This window comes from Oncorhynchus mykiss, chromosome 1, assembly GCF_057628025.1.
Source record: "Oncorhynchus mykiss isolate SJ-2025 chromosome 1, ASM5762802v1, whole genome shotgun sequence".
NCBI classification, from domain to species: domain Eukaryota; kingdom Metazoa; phylum Chordata; class Actinopteri; order Salmoniformes; family Salmonidae; genus Oncorhynchus; species Oncorhynchus mykiss.
Genome location: NC_143022.1, coordinates 36,683,167 through 36,706,130, shown reverse-complemented (window position 1 = coordinate 36,706,130; position 22,964 = coordinate 36,683,167). Strand labels below are relative to the sequence as shown.

Sequence of the window (22,964 nt, the reverse complement as noted above, 5' to 3'; positions counted from 1 at the left end):
AGATGTATATACACAGTAATGTATCATTACAAACAGAAAATACTACAGATATGTGTGGAGCTGCTGTGGGTGGCCAGAAGGCATATGATTTTGTGTGTATGTACAGGGAGAATTCCAATATCCAAAGTGCAGTTAATAGATTTGGAGCCCTCCACGCTTTACTAAACCTCTTTTCAATATGCTTTAATAGAGAGAGAGCACACACACACACACACACACACACACACACACACACAAATATTTGGGATGCAAGTCTCAAGGATATTCAACTATATATCCCAGAATGCAGTGAACATAATTTGTTAATTAATTGCCAGATAAAGCAGTGTGTATGACACTAATAGCTCTCATCTTACCACAAGTATAGGAGAAGGAGAAGGAGAAGAGAGGAGGAATAGAAAGAGATATATTAGAGGTGAGGAGAGTGAAGGGGGAATGAAGAAACAATGGAGGAGCGGAGTAGACCCCAGAGGCACAGAGGAGTTTAGATGAAGGAGGGAGTGAATAAGTGAATGGAGGGAAGGATAGTCACGCTTCCCTGAGACTGGGGCCCCGTTTGTTTGTGTGTGTGTGTGTGTGTGTGTCTGTGTGTGTGTGTCTGTTTATTTGTGTGTGTGTCTGCGTGTGTGTGTGTGCTCTCAGGGCTCCTTCAGCTCAGAGAGGGCTGGGGAGTGGCGCAGTCCCTTCCTCATCTGTATTCAACACAAACCCACAGTAAGGGAGGGAAAGAGAGAGTGAGTGATAAGACGATTCAGTCGAGGAAGAGAGAGAGTGTATGAAAAAGGGAGCTTTATATATATATTAATTACAGCGAAGTCAGGTATAGAATGAGAGCAGGTGGAGCAGAAGAAGTGACCAGCAGGTAGCCTAGTGGGTAAGAGTGTTGGGCCAGTAAACAAAAGGCCACTTGTTCAAATCCTGAGCAAACTAGGTGAAAAATATGTCAATGTTCCCTTGAGCAAGATACTTAACCTTTATTGCTCCTGTAAGTCCCTCTGGATAAGAGCATCTGCTTAATGACTAAGGTGTGAGAGTAGTGGGGGAGGAAAACTCCAACTATGACTCAGAGGGATCCCAACCTTGAAGGGATAAGCAACTTTTTGGGTTTCATTCTCTCCCTCTATTTAATTTATTCTCTTTCTTCTTCTCCTTCTCCCCATTTCTATAGGCCCCCAGGTGAAGACAAAAATAGACCAGGCAGGCTACCTAATAACTCTTACCTTTCCTGTCTATTGTTCACCTTAATACACTCACAAGCTCATTCGATGTGGGTGTACCTTCTTGCTGCACAGCCTGGCTGTGGATTTTTTTTTTAAACTGGCAAAAATAATGAAACGCTTCATAAGGTCAGGTTTAAAAGACCAGGGTTTGATAGAGATTGAGTGTTGAGTGATTACGTATTGACCGTTAATATCACTGACAGAATGTTTGTTGATCAGTCATAGATTTTTGTGTGTGTGTGTGTGTGTGTGAGTGTGTGTGTGAGTGTGTGTGAGTGCATGTGCATGTGTGGTTGTTAGTAGGTGTTGATTAATGGTGTTTACTCTGTGATACAGGACCTTAATGAGCATGACCGTTGCCCACAGTAAACACACATACTGAAATTGACTGTCAATAATAGTGATGGGGCAAAAATCGATACAGTTACATATCAGGATTTTATTTTTGACCACGTATCGCAATATTATTTTTGACCACATATCGCAATATTATTTTTGCGCTAGTCAGCTGTACCTGCACCAAAACTCTAGTATTTTTAAATAGTGAGCCAATTAGCTTTCTGTACTTTTATTTCCATGACTGATTAAAACTAGTTATCATGGCTTCATCTTGTCCCTCTGCAGCAGACATATGGTGAGCAATATGTTTGGAACATCAAATCGTAGTACATGTAGAATCGTGAGAATCCCAACACATCATATCAGCACGTGTGACGTGTGTGTGTGCGCATTTCATACACACATTCAGTGATACACAGTGTCTCAGTAACAGTGGCAGGGCAGGGCTGACACAGGGCAAGACCATACGGAGACACTACAGGATCTCACAGTCCCACTGTGTCCATCTGGCGGGTAGGAGCGTTGGGCCAGAAACCGAAAGGTTGCTGGATCAAATCCCTGAGCTGACAAGGTAAAAATCTGTTGTTCTGCCCCTGAACAAGGCAGTTAACCCACTGTTCCCTGGGCGCCGATGCCGTGGGTGTCGATTAAGGAAGCCCCCCGCACTTCTCTGATTCAGAGGGGTTGGGTTAAATGCAGAAGACACATTTCAGTTGAATGCATTCAGTTGTACAACTGACTTGGTATCCCCTGTCCTTGATACAGCTCACTATCTGGGCATGAATACACACACACAGCAGGCACTGAGGCTTAAACTAGGTAGACAAAACTAGGTAGAGTAGACCCTCTGACAAAACTAGGTAGAGTAGACCCTCTGACAAAACTAGGTATAGTAGACCCTCTGACAAAACTAGGTAGAGTAGACCCTCTGACAAAACTAGGTAGAGTAGACCCTCTGACAAAACTAGGTGGAGTAGACCCTCTGACAAAACTAGGTGGAGTAGACCCTCTGGCAAAACTAGGTAGAGTACACCCTCTGACAAAACTAGGTAGAGTACACCCTCTGACAAAACTAGGTAGAGTACACCCTCTGACAAAACTAGGTAGAGTACACCCTCTGACAAAACTAGGTAGAGTACACCCTCTGACAAAACTAGGTAGAGTACACCCTCTGACAAAACTAGGTAGAGTAGACCCGCTGACAAAACTAGGTAGAGTAGACCCGCTGACAAAACTAGGTAGAGTAGACCCGCTGACAAAACTAGGTAGAGTACACCCGCTGAAAAAACACATGGTGGAACACTTCACATGTGAAATGCAAGGATCCAGACACACACACACACAGTACACTGTACAAACACACAAACTGTACACACACACAAACACACTCTGTACAAACACACACAAACTGTACACTCTGTACAAACACACACAATCTGTACCTAATGGTTATGGAGCAATCCTGTATGTCAGGAAGCTTTCACTCCAGTTCCTGATCTGTATTCATAATCATTATTGACTGCTGGTTCTGCTGTGTTTGTTATTAGCTGTGTGTGTGTGAGAGAGATAGAGGGACAGATGGTGTGGTCTGCAGGGTGCAGGTGTGGGCGTGGCCGGGTTTTTGCTACCTGCTGCGTCTCTGATTGGACAGCTGTGACACTCTCGTCCTTCCCCCAGGCCACTGACCCAACTGATAACACACACACACACACAAATCTTAATAAGGTCTTAATAAACTTTATTCCCTCAGGTCACTATGACCACTCTACCCTGTCACTTTGTAATTTCTCTAGAGGCACACACAATCACACACACACACAATCACACATTCCCCGATCCTTACTCCCTACCACCCCCTTCTCAGGTCTCATAATGCAGGATGAATTGCTTCCTAGTGTGAGAGAAGAACTGTGGATGTTGTAGCCGTCATAAACTGTATGTGACAGGTTTCAGATCGAAGATCTATTTCAAAATGAATACATTTACAATGGACTACATTTTTGGAGAACACGCTTGAAAATACACTACCCACTACAATCTGACTGTATTCTGGCCAATCAATGTCACCAACAATGTCAAAAGCAGAGGTAAGTAACTTTTGAGGTTATACATTCCAAATGTGTTTTTTTTTTATGTCAGGATTTTTAAAAAACTGATAAATGTGCTTTTGTTATTCATGAAAATCGAGTATTTAACTTTTGCTCTGTTGTGTTCAGCACCTGTTGCTTGGTTACAGACAGTTGCATCCTGGTCTCAGAAACAGCTACATCTGTGTCCTCAAAATTGGAATACAACACTGTGTGTGTGTGTGTGTGTGTGTGCGCGTGTGTGCGTGTCATCACAATGCTGCATTCAAATTATCTATTGTGCATCTCTGAGAGCCCATTACAGCACTCAGTCCTAGGCTTACAACACACCCTCACCCGCACACACACACACAGATTTGGGCCTCTGTGCCAACATGATAGAGAAGCCCTGAGCCATAAAGGGCCCAGGTTTACCAAGCATTAGCACCAGTGGAAGGTTTGAGCCTGGAATTGTATATCTGCAGTAATGGTTAAATCACACTGCATTCCCCTTCAGATCATTAGTAATGCCTTTTTTTTGTCCGTGTGTGTGTGTGTGTCTACCGGCTTGTGTGTGTGTGCTCCAGGTATCCTCTACTGGCCATAGCAATGTTAATATTCCACACACACTGGGCGCGGCCTGAGACCATTAATCATGTTTGTGAATGTCTAATCTCAATGTTATTTGTGCCGGTTAGATTTTCATGGCTGTCTGGAAGATTTACAATGGCATGCAGACGAGAGGTGTGTGTGCTTGTGTGTGTGTGTTGAGAAGTAATAGCTTGTAATGGAATATGTTGGTGTGTGTTTGTACTTTATGTGTGTTAAGATGGTACAATGTGTGAGGTGAGTGTAGGGCTGTTACGGTGACCATTTTACTGGCATTCATGTGTCATGACCACAGTCAAATTCCACGTGACCGTGGAGTCATGGTAATTAGGCTTCTCCAAAACTGCGCTCTGATGCCACTGATGGTCATTAGTAGCCTACCAAACTTGTTAACGGCCAATGGCTTCAATAATGGCCTGGTACTCAGAACTCTAATCAATCTGACATGAATGCAAATGCAATCAAAAAATCTAATCAAACACTACTTGAGAGCCCATAAACCCATGTTGCGCAAGATTTCTATAGGCTATGCAGTTGCATGAGAAAACAGAGTTTTGATGGCCTCTATTAGAAAGAGGAGGATCCCATTAGCTTTCTATAGGCTAACTCTACTATATATATATTTCGAAACATTCCTAATATTAAGCACATTGCTTCGCTTTACAACCGGAGTAGCCTGCCTGCCTGGCTGGCATGAAAATGAACCGCGGGGAAAGTGTCCTCCATTCGTTATTTAAGTGCATACGGGTTACATGCATTTTTTCCCCTGCCCCTGTTCCCGACAGGAGCATGAGAATGTCCCATTTTATATCCAAACTGATTTCACACAGTATTTAGTATATGTAAAGACAAAATTGAGAAAAGTCTGATGGGGAGGAATATTATCAAGCGCTTGTCAAACTGTGAACGAGAGACTGACTCAGTGTGTGCAGACTGCACAAGGAACAGCAGAGCTCATGCCTTTCATGCCACTTTTTTCAAATCATCATTAGAGTTGAATCATGCTGTTTTAGAATTAATCATTTGTTTTTATATATATATATATATATATATATAAATATATATATATATATATATATATATATATATATAGTGCCTTGCGAAAGTATTCGGCCCCCTTGAACTTTGCAACCTTTTGCCACATTTCAGGCTTCAAACATAAAGATATAAAACTGTATTTTTTTGTGAAGAATCAACAACAAGTGGGACACAATCATGAAGTGGAACGACATTTATTGGATATTTCAAACTTTTTTAACAAATCAAAAACTGAAAAATTGGGCGTGCAAAATTATTCAGCCCCCTTAAGTTAATACTTTGTAGCGCCACCTTTTGCTGCGATTACAGCTGTAAGTCGCTTGGGGTATGTCTCTATCAGTTTTGCACAGAGAGACTGAAATGTTTTCCCATTCCTCCTTGCAAAACAGCTCGAGCTCAGTGAGGTTGGATGGAGAGCATTTGTGAACAGCAGTTTTCAGTTCTTTCCACAGATTCTCGATTGGATTCAGGTCTGGACTTTAACTTGGCCATTCTAACACCTGGATATGTTTATTTTTGAACCATTCCATTGTAGATTTTGCTTTATGTTTTGGATCATTGTCTTGTTGGAAGACAAATCTCCGTCCCAGTCTCAGGTCTTTTGCAGACTCCATCAGGTTTTCTTCCAGAATGGTCCTGTTTTTGGCTCCATCCATCTTCCCATCAATTTTAACCATCTTCCCTGTCCCTGCTGAAGAAAAGCAGGCCCAAACCATGATGCTGCCACCACCATGTTTGACAGTGGGGATGGTGTGTTCAGCTGTGTTGCTTTTACGCCAAACATAACGTTTTGCATTGTTGCCAAAAAGTTGAATTTTGGTTTCATCTGACCAGAGCACCTTCTTCCACATGTTTGGTGTGTCTCCCAGGTGGCTTGTGGCAAACTTTAAACAACACTTTTTGTGGGTATCTTTAAGAAATTGCTTTCTTCTTGCCACTCCTCCATAAAGGCCAGACTTGTGCAATATACGACTGATTGTTGTCCTATGGACAGAGTCTCCCACCTCAGCTGTAGATCTCTGCAGTTCATCCAGAGTGATCATGGGCCTCTTGGCTGCATCTCTGATCAGTCTTCTCCTTGTATGAGTTGAAAGTTTAGAGGGACGGCCAGGTCTTGGTGGATTTGCAGTGGTCTGATACACCTTCCATTTCAATATTATCGCTTGCACAGTGCTCCTTGGGATGTTTAAAGCTTGGGAAATATTTTTGTATCCAAATCCGCCTTTAAACTTCTTCACAACAGTATCTCGGACCTGCCTGGTGTGTTCCTTGTTCTTCATGATGATCTCTGCGCTTTTAACGGACCTCTGAGACTATCACAGTGCAGGTGCATTTATACGGAGACTTGATTACACACAGGTGGATTGTATTTATCATCATTAGTCATTTAGGTCAACATGGGATCATTCAGAGATCCTCACTGAACTTCTGGAGAGAGTTTGCTGCACTGAAAGTAAAGGGGCTGAATAATTTTGCACGCCCAATTTTTCAGTTTTTGATTTGTTAAAAAAGTTTGAAATATCCAATAAATGTCGTTACACTTCATGATTGTGTCCCACTTGTTGTTGATTCTTCACAAAAAAATACAGTTTTATATCTTTATGTTTGAAGCCTGAAATGTGGCAAAAGGTCGCAAAGTTCAAGGGGGCCGAATACTTTCGCAAGGCACTGTATATATATATATAGCCTAATGTTCATATCACAACTAAAGTGTCATAAATAACTCTAAATGAAGCATATAGGAGGGCCTGCTTCTTTGTTAACCTCTCAACACAGAATGGCCACATGTGTTCACTCCCTCAGATCGTTTGGGGAAATATCCTTTCTAATTTATTCAGCTATGTTCAATTGTATTCTTCTAAATATTTATTGTGATGGCCTAGGCTATGTTAAATGGATTTATTAGACTTTAAAATGTAGATGTTCCAAAGGTCTGCATCAGTGGCTTGTAGGCTATGCGTGGAAGCTAAGAGATACTAAACGTGTTTATGTTAATTAAAGGTCAGTTACCGTGAAACCGGCAGTTATTTGCATGACAATCCCCAGTTGACAAAATGTCATGACCGCCAAAGCCCTGGGTGAGTGCATGTGTTTGTGCGTGTGTGTGTGTGTGTGAATGAGTGTGTGCTCTAAGGGCTTGACCACGTTTCAGGAGAAGTGTTTCTATCCGTTTCCATAGTGACAGCAAGTGGCCTATCGAGAGGTGTTCATCCTGGTGATGCTATCTGAGTACATCAGAGAGGAGAGAGAGAGAGAGAGAGAGAGAGAGAGGTGGAGGGAATGGAAGGCCCCCTAGGGTATTGTCAACACTAACATATCCAATGGATCGAGACCCCCGCCACACACACACACAGTGGTGGAGGTACACACACATATAGAAAGGCTACAATAGACTATCTGTGCATCAGTGGGCTATTGTCACTATCCTTCTGTAGACTAAATTATGGACAGGAATGGAATTTACCTAGCTATTCTTCATCAGATTGGGAGTCAGCTACACAGCATTTTTGAGTAGAGGGAAGATACAATACACATAAAAGAGTAACAACGGTTGAAAGACAATAAAACCAAGACAGACAATGAAAGCTAGAAAATGTGACATCGTGGACTATGCAAAAACTACATTGAAGGATGTACAAACTTCACTGAAGGATGCACAAAGCTGTGCATACACTTAAACATTATAGTAGAACTACAACAGGTCACACACCAACTACAACACAGTGCTAACCATGACTGTCCTCTACCACAACGCCTAAACATTAAGGACCGGTTTTCAGGACACAGATGAAGCCTAGTTGTGGAATAAGCTTAATCTGTGACCGGGAAACCTTCTCTAAGGGTTTCTATTGTACAGTAGATATCCCAGGGTTTGTAGAGTTATACAGCTGTGTTTACCTTCTGATCCCTGAAAAACACCGTTCTCTACAGGACAGAGGAAGACAAGACCACATTAATGCATACAATCTGTTGTATTACAGCCCTGGTCTAAGGACTACATAAAATACCAGCTCAACTGAACCTATACACCAAACACCTGATTAGGTTAACCTAGCCACAATACTAATCCACAGGGTGCAGGCTAGCTAGCTACAGTATGCTAACAAACACACAGTAGGCTATGAGAGGAGAGTTAGAATGCAGGCCTGCTGGTTTCACCCCCTCTCAGTTCCTCATACAGGTGTTCCTCTGTTGTCACAGGATAAAGGGATGGAAAAGTGACAAGAGAAGAATATGGGTATGACACAAGGGAGAAGAGCTGTGACTGAGTTAATGGAGGTTCAACAACAAAGTATGTCAGGGACACCATCCTACAAAACCAGGCTCTTACAAATAAAGCTGGTTGAAGTAGGACGTTGATGTTGAAAGTGTATAGTACTCTTACTACCTTCTCATTGTAAAAGATAGAAGGCGACCTTCTTTATTCTTACAAAGGATGTGGTTGGTGGGGGGGGGGGGGAATTCTCCCTATTCTTTCATGGCATACCGTCACATCTAAACTGGCCATGTGCTCTGGCTTCTGTCAAAGTTTTTCTCCCCAAGAATATGGCACGGCACGGTGGAGAAGCTTAATCTCTTGCCCTCTCCTCTTTTCTCCTTCCTCCCCTCACCTCCTCTCTTCCCCCAGTGTAAATGAGGCCTGTAACTATTAGCAACTCATCCATTCATGAATGCAGATGAGATGGAATGTATTATGTATCAAAGTGGAGATCATCCATCCACAGAGACGGCCTCTCCCAGTCCCAAACCCCCTCTATGCACTGTGAGGAGAACTGGTCACTGCAGGCTAGCAACAACAAGACCAGCTGGGAACTAGCAAAACTGAAGAGTGAAAAAAAATATTTTTGCCTTCTAATTGGCATTTGATACAGCTTATACCCATGAACTACAGTGGACAGGGAAGTGGAAAGTACAGTTAGTCATGTTGGTCAGTATTAGACAACACTGCCAGATGACTCGGTTGGCTTGAGTGTGGTGCTGGCAACTCCAACGTTGTAGGTTCAATTCTAGCATGAGCCACATGACTGTAATCATAAGTGAGAGCATATGCTACGTATATCGTCATGTTTTTCATTCACACCTGCAGTATTCAGCATAGCGTCCACTGGCGTGAACGTTTCATATAGCCTTGCCACGGTAGGACTGGTGTTCCATTAACATGGACACCATAGTGTCCATTTATCAGTACCGTCATGGAACACCATGTTTTAGACACAATATACACTATTACTTCTGACGTTTGTGGTTATGTGAATAACCTTGAACAATGCATGGTAAGGAGGAAAAATGCCTAACATTGTGTGTAGGTGTGTGTGTTCGTTCCTCTGAAATGGAAAGTTCTGTGGGTGATAACATCTGTGTCAACGTTATACATATCAGTTCTCATATCAGACTGGGTCACTGAGTTCCTCTATTCATAGTCATGACTCACGACGCAGTTGTTTGGCACAACATCTGCCTAGGTATCATAAACAACAACACTTTTCATCACACACACACACACACACACACACACAGGGTGGGAGTGTATCAGACCATATAGCAAAGGGGTAAGTGTGGCATCCGTGCCTGTCGGGGAGAGGTGTATGTGTCTAAGAGCCTGTAGGAGAGTAAACAGTGACAAACGCTTAATCCTGTAGGCATGCGTAGAAGAGGAAAGATAAACTATGTCGCACTCAGGAAGAATCACTCTGAAGAGGAAGTACGAAGTGAGTGTATGCTCTTGCCCAAACTTTATTTAACCCCTAACCCCTATGCACTTGTTGAGATCTGTCAGGCTTTGAGAGGTGTAAGTGTAAAAGGACATCGCACTGCTTGCTTAGCATGTACCGCTTCCTCCTGAATCATCTCACACCAAGGCTCAAACCCAGGACCTCTGCCTCGCAAACACACGTGACTGCCCTCCTGAAACATTATACCCAGTCGCTAGCTATTCGGCAGCGCAGACACTTCAGGCTGAGGAGTGAGTTACACAGATCTTCATCTGCTACATAAGCAATATGGTGACACATTCAGTGGAGCTGTTACCATATTGCCTCCACCTATATAAAATCCTAGCAAATGTGCATAAGGGGTAGGCGTCAATTTGGGATTGGGCAATAGAGGACCATGCACTTACATAGGCAGCAACTCATGTAGAATACACACACTCCCCCCTCAACCAACAACCAAGCACTAGAGTTGTCTGGGGAAGGAAAGGGGTGGGTTTGGATATAGAGGTGATTGGGAGAGAGAGAGACGGGCTGACAGTCATGTTGAAGAATGTTGTAGCGTTTTACCTTCTAGGTCATTAGAGTCGTAGTCTGGAGTGAGGCATGGATGGAGAACAGAAGACACACATGACACCGTAACCACAGCACCATTAGGATTATGAGTCAGAATATATAGACATCCTGTAGGGCTGAATCCTAGCTCGAGATATGCACACGTAACACATAACTCAAAATCATTACGGCATTTATGCGTTAGTTAGGATTCAACCCATGACAATGCTGGTGAAGTAGCACTAAAACAGAGAAACATTGTTCATGTCAGACTGACTTTGACAACACTTCAGATGCATTAGATGACAAATGTACCACTTTCCAGTGGTGAAGTGACATTACAGAGGCATGAATGGAACGAAAACAGTGGAGTGTCCTTTATCTATGTACTGTACTGCATAATGTATGCATGACCCATCCTTTTAGTGTTGTACTGCCTCTACAGTTAAACACACCTTCTGTCACATCCATTTACACCTGTGACAAGAGTGACACACTCTTGTGATGGCTGACCTTGCCTGAGACTACAGACTAGACCCAGACTTACTCAGCACATAGTTATCACATTCTATAGACGCAATAAAAGTTTGTGATCCCAAGGCAAGTTTCTGGTGTCCTAGTGGTTTCCTGGTTTCCTAGAATGAGATATGTCTTTACATCTTTCTAGGTTCCTTCCCAAATCTGAGACCTGTCGAGTTTCATAATACACCTGTCAAAAGAGGTCAAACCACTTTATGAACAGTCATAATGTACTAACCTTTGACCCTCTCTCCACGGTTCAGCTGGATCTCTCCATCGCCCTGTGGCGTGTACGGTTTGACCACAATGAAGGTGCGTCCCGGCACGGCGCTGTAGAGTTTCCGCTTGGGCCCGCTGGCACCGGTAATGGCAGGGGGGGTGTGGGTGGGGGGGCTGGGGTCCCGCTGTACCGTGCCCGGGCTGTAAACAAACACATAGGTTACAGTGGTGATGCCAGGCAGCTGGTAGCTGAAGCCTGTGGTCACCGACATGGTCGGGTCGCCAAGGGGACAGTAACCCAGCAACAACCTGACAGTTGTTACAGTGACAGGTTGTAAGATAAGTGCCACTGTCTGTCCAATCGGCCAACAGTCAAAGGTCCCAAAGCAAATCCTGAGGGAATGTCATGGGACGAGAGATCACTCTTCCTACCCTCCACCTCTAAATCCTTCTGTATTTTCCTCTGTTACAGCAAACACAAAGTCCCCCTGTTCCCCTCCCTTCACCCCTCTTTTCCTCTCCTCCTCTCCAAGGCAGGAGCAGTAGTGTTAACGGTTAGAGGTAACGGAATCTTCCCCGTTGCTGTCTCTCAGATCCGTCTTGCAGTCCCCCTGAGTCACACATATCCTGAGCTCCCGCTCCCACCGAACAGCCCTCCAGAGAGGGGGAGAGAGCTCCCCAGCTTCCAGTGCTCCAGGCTGGGCTACAGATCCACCTAGTCCCCTGGCTCTGGAAGTCCAGGTCCTGCTGTGGAGGAGAGGGAGAGAGGCTGGCTCTACACCCCGACCAAGACTCCTTCTCCTGGGAGTCCCTCTCCGCTCCCCTCCACCCCTCACACACACACGCCCACTCACACACACTCACACACACACTGGCGACGATGCTGCTGCTAGCCCTGCTGCTGTTACCGCTACTGCGCTTGGAGGCTCCCCTCCCCTCTGACGACTCACACACACTCACACACACACAGCTCTCTCTGAGCATTCTAACCAACACACATACTCTCCCAGACACACACACACACACGCAGGCTGCCCCCTCCGCTGCTGCTAATGCTACATCTCCGCTAGCACAACATACGCCAGCGACACCATGTCACAAACACACTGAACCGACATATACACGCACACACAAACGCACCATTGATCTCCTCCTGCCTGTCTGCCTGCGTGTGTGTGTGCATGTGCCACTGATACCCGGGACAGGTTGTTGTGTGAGTGGGGGGGCAGGAATGGGCCGGTGCTTCATTTGGCTTAATTGTTGCTGGCACTCCACCTCCTCTTCGCCTTGAATCACTTTATCTTTTTCCCCCTTTCTACCTCCATCTCTCTCTCTCCATTCCTTCCATTTCTCTGATGGAGGTGGCTGGTGAATTCTAATAGAGCCAAATCACAGCTTCTCCTGGTCTTCATTCATCACTACTGCTGCAGCGTTGTGTGTGTGTGTGTGGATCACACTGCTGCCTGTTTGTCTGTGTCCTCAACACTCACCCTCAAATCCTTCTAACAGCTGCTTTTCTCCTTACTTCCTCCAACCCTCTCCCCTTCTCTCTGTTCTATCTTTGTTCCTGCAAAATCATGGAAACTATACAGTGATTCAAATATCAATGTGTTTTTACATTGCCTCTGTGTGTTTACGTGTGTGTATATTATGGGTATCACGTCAAGTGTGTCTGTGAGTACACCCCTCATTCTCTATCTACCCCTTCCCTCTCTCCTCTCTCCCTCCCTCTCTGCCTGTGCCATATCAATCACTTGGAACCCTTATTTCATTCGTTCTTTCTCCACTCTCCATCTTTCCCCCTCCCTTCTGTTTATCGCTTCCTTAAGAGGAAAGGAGGAAAGTGGCTGGGATGGCTGCCTGCCGCATGTTAATGTTTGAGCCCAGGACACTCCACCCTCCGCAAGCTGAACACAACACAGAGAGGGAGGGAGTGAGGTATGGAAGGGTGGAGCGAGGGAGCAAGAGGAGAGCAGAGAGATGGATGGAGGAAGGAGGAGAGAGAGAGGGTGTGGGTAAAAGGGGAGAAAGAGTGAGGGACAAGAGAGATGAAAGGAGCAGCTAGAGTGGGCAGGAGAGACAGGGATACAGGCAGATTGAGATGAAGAGAGAGATATGAGGCTAAAAGAGAACAGAATAGGGTAAACAAGGATATAGAGATTCTGCTTTAATTAAGCCTAAAGCTAAACTAATTCAGCTTCAGTTAATGCAGCGTTAGTGGATACAAACCCCAAATCACATAATTCTGTACATACATTCACATTCATTTGCTACTGCCATCAGTTTTAAAACAGGCAAAAAAAGGACATCTCAATGTTGCTACAAGCTGGTCTGGAACATCCATATTTGCACCGACGCACGCGTGTGCACGCGCACACACACACACACACACACACACAGCTGTAATGGTATGTTAGATGGTCTGACCTCTGTGGTGGCAGATGCCCTGATTGCTCCTTGCAGGTGGGCTGGAGGAGGATGTTGCTGGTGTGTGTATGTGTCCCTGTACACTCCAGATTGATCTCTCTTCCTCCCCTTTAATGAACTGTGTTTATAATGCCACGATGGCCCCCTCTCAGTGTGTGCGCGCGTGTGTGTGTGTCTGTGTTTCCTAGGACACTGCTTCTGTAACCGTGGTAACTGTCTATACCAGAAAAGAGAAAATACACTACATGCTCGTCGAACATCTCATTCCAAAATCATGGGCATTAATATGGAGTTGGTCCCCCCTTTGCTGCTATAACACCCTCCACTCTTCTGGGAAGGCTTTCCATTCTTGATGTTGGAACGTTGCTGCGGAGACTTGCTTCCATTCAGCCACAAGAGCATTAGTGAGATCAGGCACTGATGTTGGGCAATTAGGTCTAGCTCGCAGTCGGCATTCCAATTCATCCCAAAAGTGTTCGATGGGCTTGAGGTCAGGGCTCTGTGCAGGCCAGTCAAGTTCTTCCACACAGATATCGACAAACCATTTCTGTATGGACCTCGCTTTTGGCACACGGTCATTTTCATGCTGAAACTGGAAATGGCCTTCCCCAAATTGTTGGCACAATGTTGGAAGCACAGAATCGTCTAGAATGCCATTGTATGCAGTAGCATTAAGATTTCCCTTCACTGTAACTAAGGGGCCTAGCCCGTAACATGTTAAACAGCCCCTCCACCAAACTTTACAGTTGGCACCAATGTTCCCGCTAAGCTGCGTGCATAAGTGGCATTCACTTCCCCGGGACTGCCATGTAGAAGAAATATCAGCACATGCAGAGAAGCCCGAGATTGAACATCACTCAACCTTCTAGTTTTCCATGTTAGCTAACGCTATCAACGTTTACCTTTACTGTGGGAATTGTAATCGAATTAATGGAATATTAGCCACTTTCAATGCAAAACTAACTACGCAAGACTTAATTGATAGAATAGCGCCGGAGGAGATGGCTGCTGTTTCTGCCACCGTCTCTTATGACAGAAAAGAGATTCTGGATACCAAAACAGAAATTTCTCATCTCGTACTGGACGAAGATTCCCTATCAATCGTCATTCACATGAAGAAGAGAGGGAGACATAGGGGATGTAGGTTGGGGGTTCCTTGTAAGAATCTGACGGGTAACCTGCCTCTTCCATCTGTCCTATTAGCCAACGTGCAATCATTGGATAATAAACTGGATGACCTCCAATCAAGACTATCCTACCAACGGGACATTAAAAACTGTAATATCTTATGTTAGGTTTTGCTCACCTGAGGTAGAGTGTCTCTTGATAAGCTGCAGACCACACTATTTACCAAGAGAGTTTTCATTTATATTTTTCGTAGCTGTCTATTTACCACCACAAACTGATGCTGGCACTAAGAACACACTCAACAAGCTGTATAAGGACATTAGCAAACAAGAAAGTGCTCAACCAGAGGCGGTGCTCATGGTGCTTAGGGAATTCAATTTCTACCAGCATGTTACTGTACATGTGCAACCAGAGGAAACAAAACTCTAGACCACCTTTATGCCAGACACAAAGACACGTACAAAGCCCTCTCTCACCCTCCATTTGGCAAACCTGGACATGACTCTATCCTCCTGATTCCTGCTAATAATCAATAACTAAAAGAGGAAGTACCAGTGACTTGCTCAATACAGAAGTGATCAGATGACACAGATGCTAAGATACAGGACTGTTTTGCTAGCACAGACTGGAAAATGTTCCGGGATTCTTCCGATGGCATTGAGGAGTATACCACATCAGCTAATGGCTGTGCGTTGATGATGTCGTCCCAACAGTGACCGTAAGTACATATCCCAACCAGAAGCCATGGATTACAGGCAACATTCGCACTGAGCTAAAGGGTAGAGCTGCCACTTTCAGGAAGCGGGACTCTAACCCAGATGCTTATAAGAAATCCCGGACGACTGTGTGATCACGCTCTTCGTAGCCGATGTGACTAAGTCCGTTAAACAGGTCAACATTCACAAGGCCACAGGGACAGACGGATTACCAAGGCAGGAGCTACTCTTCCTGGGGTCCAGCAAAATTAGGACGTTTTTAAATGTTTTTAAAATATTACAATTTGCCCCCTTGAGCCCAGATTAGTTGTCATGGACCACCCTTTTCTACTGAAACGTATAAGACCCACTCCTGATGAAGTTCACACCAGACCACGCAAACCCCGGTGTAAGCTAAGGTTGCAAATGATTGAATTTCTAAGACCAAAACATGCCGGGTGACGCTGGTGTGTGAAGTAGTTTAAACTGCAACTCTACCAAAGGGCAAAACCATACCACGTGGAGTATTGGCTACACGGCTGGAAATGGTTCAACTCTGAGACTATTGATCCCTACAGAATAAGAGCAAATCTTAGACATATAATTACTAGTCTGCAGCTAGAAATTACGTAAACCTAGGATGAGAATACAGACAAACGCCAAAACATCTATTCTATGAGAACATTTCCGAATGGTACTCTAAAGTATCCAATCTAACAACCACAAAATAGTTTGATCTTTGGGGAAACGCAACCAGAGAGATTCTGATGAACTCTCCAGCAGATGGACCGGATTCCAACAGAGAAGACAATAATGACATACGGGCGTAAATATAAATTGCAATTTATTGTCGTATGAGCGGTCGTTCATGTAAAGTATTGGCAATTTCTATGAGTGTACTAATCCTCTGAGTTTCGTTCTCTTGAACCACCCTCCCCTTTCTTTTGTCTACCAAGCTGTCATATCGGTTTCATTCGCTAGGGACTTTTCTTTGTATCATGTAGCAACCCAATCTATAATATCTACTGTTTGTTTGTTATGTATTTCTGTGATTTGATTAGTTAGTAAATAAATAATTAAGCCAATTTGTATATCGCTGATTCAAAATTTAGGCTAGGGTTTGTGCAGATAACCAGTCATTTTACGACATTCAGATGAGACTGATAGAAGGTAAATAATAATTAATGACTGACTGCAATTGATATAAAAGATCTTCAGATCTTTAAGAGTGGATTTGGCAGATAGCCGCTCTATATAAACTAATGCTTCCGTGGTGCCCCGGATTCCTAATGTGTTAGTTATTGCCTGATTATTTTTTGTATTGTAGAAATGTGGTAGTAGAGTAGTGGCCTGAGGGCACACACTTAATGTGTTGTGAAAAGTGTTATGAAATGTAATGTCATGTAATATTTTGAAATGTACCTTATATAACTGCCTAAATGTTGCTGGACTCCAGGAAGAGTGGCTGCTGCCTTGGTACCAGCTAAAGGTGATCCTTAATAAATACAAATACACATTTAAGTGAAGCATTTGTGACACGCTACAGGTTGGCAGGAGTGCTCAGTATTTTAACAACACATCAACAACACTTCAACAACATGCCTATACATTTTGCATGTAGGCTGTATAAAATTACATTAAATGATGACTTAGAATTAAAAAGTCAAGACATGAAAAATGCCTTAATAGGCTGTACAGTCATTAGGCTATACAGTGCCTTTGAATTTACTTTTAGAAACACGGGTTTGGCCAGTATTTGGTTTGAGGACCATGTGTTGAGCTATGCTTGCTTAGTTTGTTAATTTAGCCCAGCATATGCTCTTCTATTCCCATGCCCTAATCACAGACAAATCTACTTTGTAACAAAAGTATCATGGAATAAATGGAATAAATTAGAAAATGATAGTTTGCGAATGAAAACAAGTTACAAGTGCATTTAGGCCTACCTGATGATATGGGGCTCCTGTGTTAAAAAACAAATGGCTTTTTCTCGAATTCATTGATGATCAAATACTTGTCACGTCTCTCGTCGGAAGGCATGGACCAAAGCACAGCGTGGTAAGTGTTCATGATTTTTATTGATCAAAACACAAAACACACAAAATAAAGTGAAAAACGAACAGTTCTGTAAGGCAAATAAACTATACAGAAAACAACTACCCACAAAATACAGGTGGGAAAAAGGCTGCAAAAGTATGATTCCCAATCAGAGACAACTATAGACAGCTGCCTCTGATTGAGAACCATAATCTGCCAAAAACAAAGAAATAGAAAACATAGAAATAAAGAAACTAGAATGCCAACCCTAGTCACACCCTGGCCTAACCAAAATAGAGAATAAAAGCCTCTCTATGGCCAGGGCGTGACAGTACCCCCAAAACCTGACTCTAAAGGGGAGGGTCCGGGTTGGCATCTCTTCACGGCGGGGGCTCCGGTGCGGGACGCAGACCCCCTCCGCCCACAGATCCCTTCGCTTTGGTGGCGGCCCTAGTGCATGGACCTTCACTGGAGGAACCGGGCCGCAGATCATCGCCGGAGGAACCAGACCTCCGATCATCGCCGGAGGCGCCGGACCGTCGCTGGAGGCTGCGCACCGAAGGCATGTTGTGCAGAACCAGATAACACAGTGCTTGAGCAGTCATTCGCTCCCCAGAGTAACCACAGGGAGTTGGCTCAGGTCTGAACCCTGACTCTGCCAATCTCCCCGTGTGCCCCCCCCAAAAACTTTTTTGGGGCTGCCTCTCGTGCTTGCCTCGTTGAGCCAACTCCTTGTAACGTCGCCGTTCCGCCTTAGCTGCCTCCATCTCCTCCTTCGAACAGCGATACTCTCCAGCCTACGCCCAGGGTCCTTTCCCGTCTAAGATCTCCTCCCAGGTCCATTTCTCCTGACCACGCTGCTTGGTCCTTTGGTGGTGGGTAGTTCTGTCACGTCTCTTGTCGGAAGGCATGGACCAAAGCCCAGTGTGGTAATTGTTCATGATTTTTATTGATCAAAACACTCTAACAAAATAACAACATGAAAAACAAACAGTTCTGTAAGGAAAATAAACTACACAGAAAACAACTACCCACAAAACACAGGTGTGCAAAAGGCTGCCTAAGTATGATTCCCAATCAGAGACAATGATAGACAGCTGCCTCTGATTGAGAACCATACTCGGCCAAAAACAAAGAAATAGAAAACATAGAAATAAAGAAACTAGAATGCCCACCCTAGTCACACCCTGTCCTAACCAAAATAGAGAATAAAAGCCTCTCTAAAGCCTCTCTATGTGACAATACTTCAGTTGTAACTGCTTCTGTTGAGCTCTATTTTTACAGTTGATAGACAACTTTAGCACTGTTCCAAACTTAGACTACCCTCTTTTTTAACAATAGCCTTCATAGATATCCAAACCGCTCTGGTGCTACAGCATGAGCTCATTCATTGTCATGTTCTTTTGTGGTATTAAAATATTCTGCTTGGCCTCCCAAGTGGCGCAGAAGTCTAAGGCACTGCATCGCAGTGTTGTGGCGCCACTACAGCCTGGGCTGTGTCACAACCGGATGTGACCGGGAGTCCCATAGGGCGGAGCACAATTGGCCCAGCGTCTTCCGAGTTAGAGGAGGGTTTGGCCAGGGGTGCTTTACTCAGCTCAATGCACACTAGCAACTCCTTGTGGCAGGCCAGGCGCCTGCAGGCTGACTTCAGTCGTCAGTTGAACAGTGTTTCCTCCGGCACATTGGTGCAGCGAGCGAGTGTTAAGAAGCATGGCTTGGCGGGTCTTGTTTTGAAGGACTCATGACTCGACCTTCACCTCACCCGAGCCCGTTGGGGAGTTTCAGCGACAAGACAAAATCATAATCACAAAATTACACACCTCCAAGCTGTGTAAGGGCTATTTGACCAAGAAGGAGAGTGATGGAGTGCTGCATCAGATGACCTGGCCTCCACAATCACCCGACCTCAACCCAATTGAGATGGTTTGGGATGTGTTGGACCGCAGAGTGAAGGAAAAGCAGCCAACAAGTGCTCAGCATATGTGGGAACTCCTTCAAGACTGTTGGAAAAGCATTCCAAGTGAAGCTGGTTGAGAGAATGCCAAGAGTGTTCAAAGCTGTCATCAAGGCAAAGGGAGGCTACTTTGAAGAATCTCAAACATAAAATATATTTTGATTTGTTTGATTGATTTGATTTGATTTTTTGGTTACTACATGATCCCGTATGTGTTATTTCATAGTTTTGATGTTTTACTATTATTCTACAATGTAGAAAATAATAAAAATAAAGGAAAACCCTTGAATGAGTAGGTGTCCCAAACTTTCTACTGGTACTGTATATGATTATGATTGTCTCCAATCATGTAAAATATGTAGAATTGCATGATATGCATTTATAAAAGGCGATTTTTTCTCAGACTGCAAATAAGATTATAGATGCATGCAGTGCTTTTAATATAATGGAATTTTCCCTTCCCTTCCGCATTGGAATGTGAATCCACAACCTTCTGACCACCTGCTGGCTGATGTCCTAGGAGTGAGGGTAAATGGTGCATTAGGCATGTTCTCTGCTATCCACAATGTTTACATTTTTATTTTGTGTATGGGGGGGCACCTGTTTAGTGTTTTCAAGCGTTCAGAGGGGTCAGGTAACCATTTATGTTATTGGTCTGTCTGTGTCTGTCTGTGTGTGTGTGCATGTGTGTGTGTGGCCAGACAGTGTTCCAAACAAAGTGAGGGATTAGCAGCCAAACGGACCACCTTTTGATGATGTGGATTAAGCTGTGTAAGGATTGATGTTGGTTCCGCCATGTACTCCTTTGATGTGGATTCTCCACGCTGGATTCACACCGGGCGAAAAGGGTCCATATCAGGGAATATGTTTACATGACACTTTTACATATTCTAGAGCAGTGGTTCCAAAACGTTTTATAGTCTTGTATCCCTTCAAACATTCAACCTCCAGCTGCGTACCCCTTGTAGCTCCAGGGTCAGCACACTCTCAAATTCTATTTTCTGCCTGCCACACACACACTATACAATACATGTATTAAACATAAGAATGAGTGTGAGTTTGTCACAACCCAATACATTTATTAAACATAAGAATCAGTGTGAGTTTGTCACAGCCCGGCTCATGGTAAGTGACAAAGAGCTCTTATAGGACCAGGGCACAAATAAGAATATAATAATAATAAAAATAATATTGTTTTCCCTTTATTTAACTTACATATGAAACCTTATTTGTTAATCAAATATTGTGAATAACTCACCACAGGTCAATGAGAAGAGTATGCTTGAAAGGATGCACCAATGTTGGGTTGTATTGGAGAGAGGCTCAGTCATTTTCCACAAACAGTCTGTGCCTGTATTTAGTTTTCATGGTAGTGAGGGCCGAGAATCCACTCTCACATGGTTGCAAAGGGCTTCAGTGTTTTAAGCGCGATTTGCCAAGGAAGGATATCCTGAGCGCAGCCCAATGCAGAATTATATCAGTGGCTTCTGATTAAATTACATTTTCACAGAACTGCTTGCTGCAATTTTGATGAGGGTCTCTTGTTCAGATGTCGGTAAGTGGACTGGAGGCAGGGCATGAAATGGATAACGAATCCAGTTGTTTGTGTCATCCATTTTGTGAAAGTACCTGCGTAATTGCGCACCAAACTCACTCAGGTGCTTCGCTATATCACATGACATTGTCCGTAAGCTTGAGTTCATTTGCACACAAAAAAAATCATACAATGATGGAAAGACCTGTGTGTTGTCATTGTTAATACAGACAGAGAAGAGCTCCAACTTCTTAATCATAGCCTCAATTTTGTTCAGCACATTGAATATAGTTGCGGAGAGTCCCTTTAATCCTAGATTCAGATAAATCAGGTGAGAAAAAACATCACCCAGATAGGCCAGTCTTGTGAGAAACTCATCATCATTGAAACGGTCAGACAGGAGAATATTGTGGTCAGTAAAGAAAACTAAGCTCGACTCTCAATTCAAAAACACGTGTCAATACTTTCCCCTTGATAACTAGCACACTTCTGTATCTTGTAAAAGCGTTACATGGTTGCTGCCCATATCACTGCATAGTGCAGAAAATACACGAGAGTTCAGGGGCCTTGCTTTAACAAAGTTAACAGTTTTCACTGTAGTGTCCAACACGTATTTTAAGCTGTCAGGCATTCCCTTGGCAGCCAGAGCCTCTCGGTGGATGCTGCAGGGTACCCAAGTAGCATTGGGAGCAACTGCTTGCACGTGCGTTACCACTCCACTATGTTTCCCTGTCATTGCATTTGCGCCATCAGTACAGATACCAACATGAGCAGCAGCTACGTTTGGATACATACGGATCGTTAGTGGAATTCACACGATAGAGTAACAGTTAATGTGATTGGATGTTAATTATTTGACAAGGCTACCTGTATTTGACATTGTGTTGCTATTTCGCTAGATGTTTTAAATCGATTTTTGGCAGTGAAACGAGGCTAATCAGGCGAGAAAAGCTCACCCAAATGTATAACCCCGTTGGAAAATGTTTGAAAATGTGAAGAATATTTTTTTTATATAAAAAAACAACAGAAAAACATATATTTTCCTATGGCCGGATATGGACTCATTTAATATCCTGAGATACAGTTGAAGTCGGAAGTTTACATACACATAGGGTGGACTAATTAAAACTCTCAAGCTCTCCACAAATTTCTTGTTAAAAAAACTATAGTTTGGGCAAGTCGGTTAGGACTTCTACTTTGTGCATGACACAAGTAATTTCTACAACAATTGTTTACAGACAGATTATTTCACTTATAATTCACTGCATCACAATTCCAGTGGGTCAGAAGTTTACATACACTAAGCTGACTGTGCCTTTAAACCGCTTGGAAAATTCCAGAAAATTATGTCATGGCTTTAGAACCTCTGATAGGCTAATTGACATAATTTGAGTCAATTGGAGGTGTACCTGTGGATTTATTTCAAGAACTACCTTCAAAGTCAGTGCCTCCTTGCTTGACATCAAGGGAAAATCAAAAGAAATCAGCCAAGACCTCAGAGAAAAATTGTAGACCTCCACAAGTCTGGTTTATTTTTGGGAGCAATTTCCAAACGCCTGAAGGTATGACGTTCATCTGTACAAACAACAGTACGCAAGTATAAACACCATGGGACAACACAGCTGTCATACCGCTCAGGAGACTCAATCTGTCTTCTAGAGATAAACGTACTTTGGTGCGAAAAGTTCAAATAAATCCCAGAACAACAGGAAAGGACCTTGTGAATATGCTGGAGGAAACAGGTACAAAAGTATCTATATCCACAGTAAAACGAGTCCTATATCGCCTAAAAGTCTGCTCAGCAAGGAACTGCCATAAAAAAGCCAGACTATGGTGTGCAACTGCACATGGGGACAAAGATCGTACCTTTTGGAGAAATGTCCTCTGGTCTGATGAAACAAAAAATAACTGT

General features: G+C 43.7%; 1 protein-coding gene across 1 annotated transcript in view; it reads right to left on the bottom strand.

The window, feature by feature from the left end:
• Positions 1-22,964, bottom strand: part of LOC110521950 (SH3 and multiple ankyrin repeat domains protein 3) — a 123,792-nt gene that overhangs the window by 65,646 nt on the left and 35,182 nt on the right. Inside the window, exon 9 of the mRNA XM_036976586.2 lies at positions 11,294-11,475. Within this exon, the coding sequence (XP_036832481.2) occupies positions 11,294-11,475 (182 nt within the window). The remainder of the gene's footprint in view (positions 1-11,293; positions 11,476-22,964) is intronic.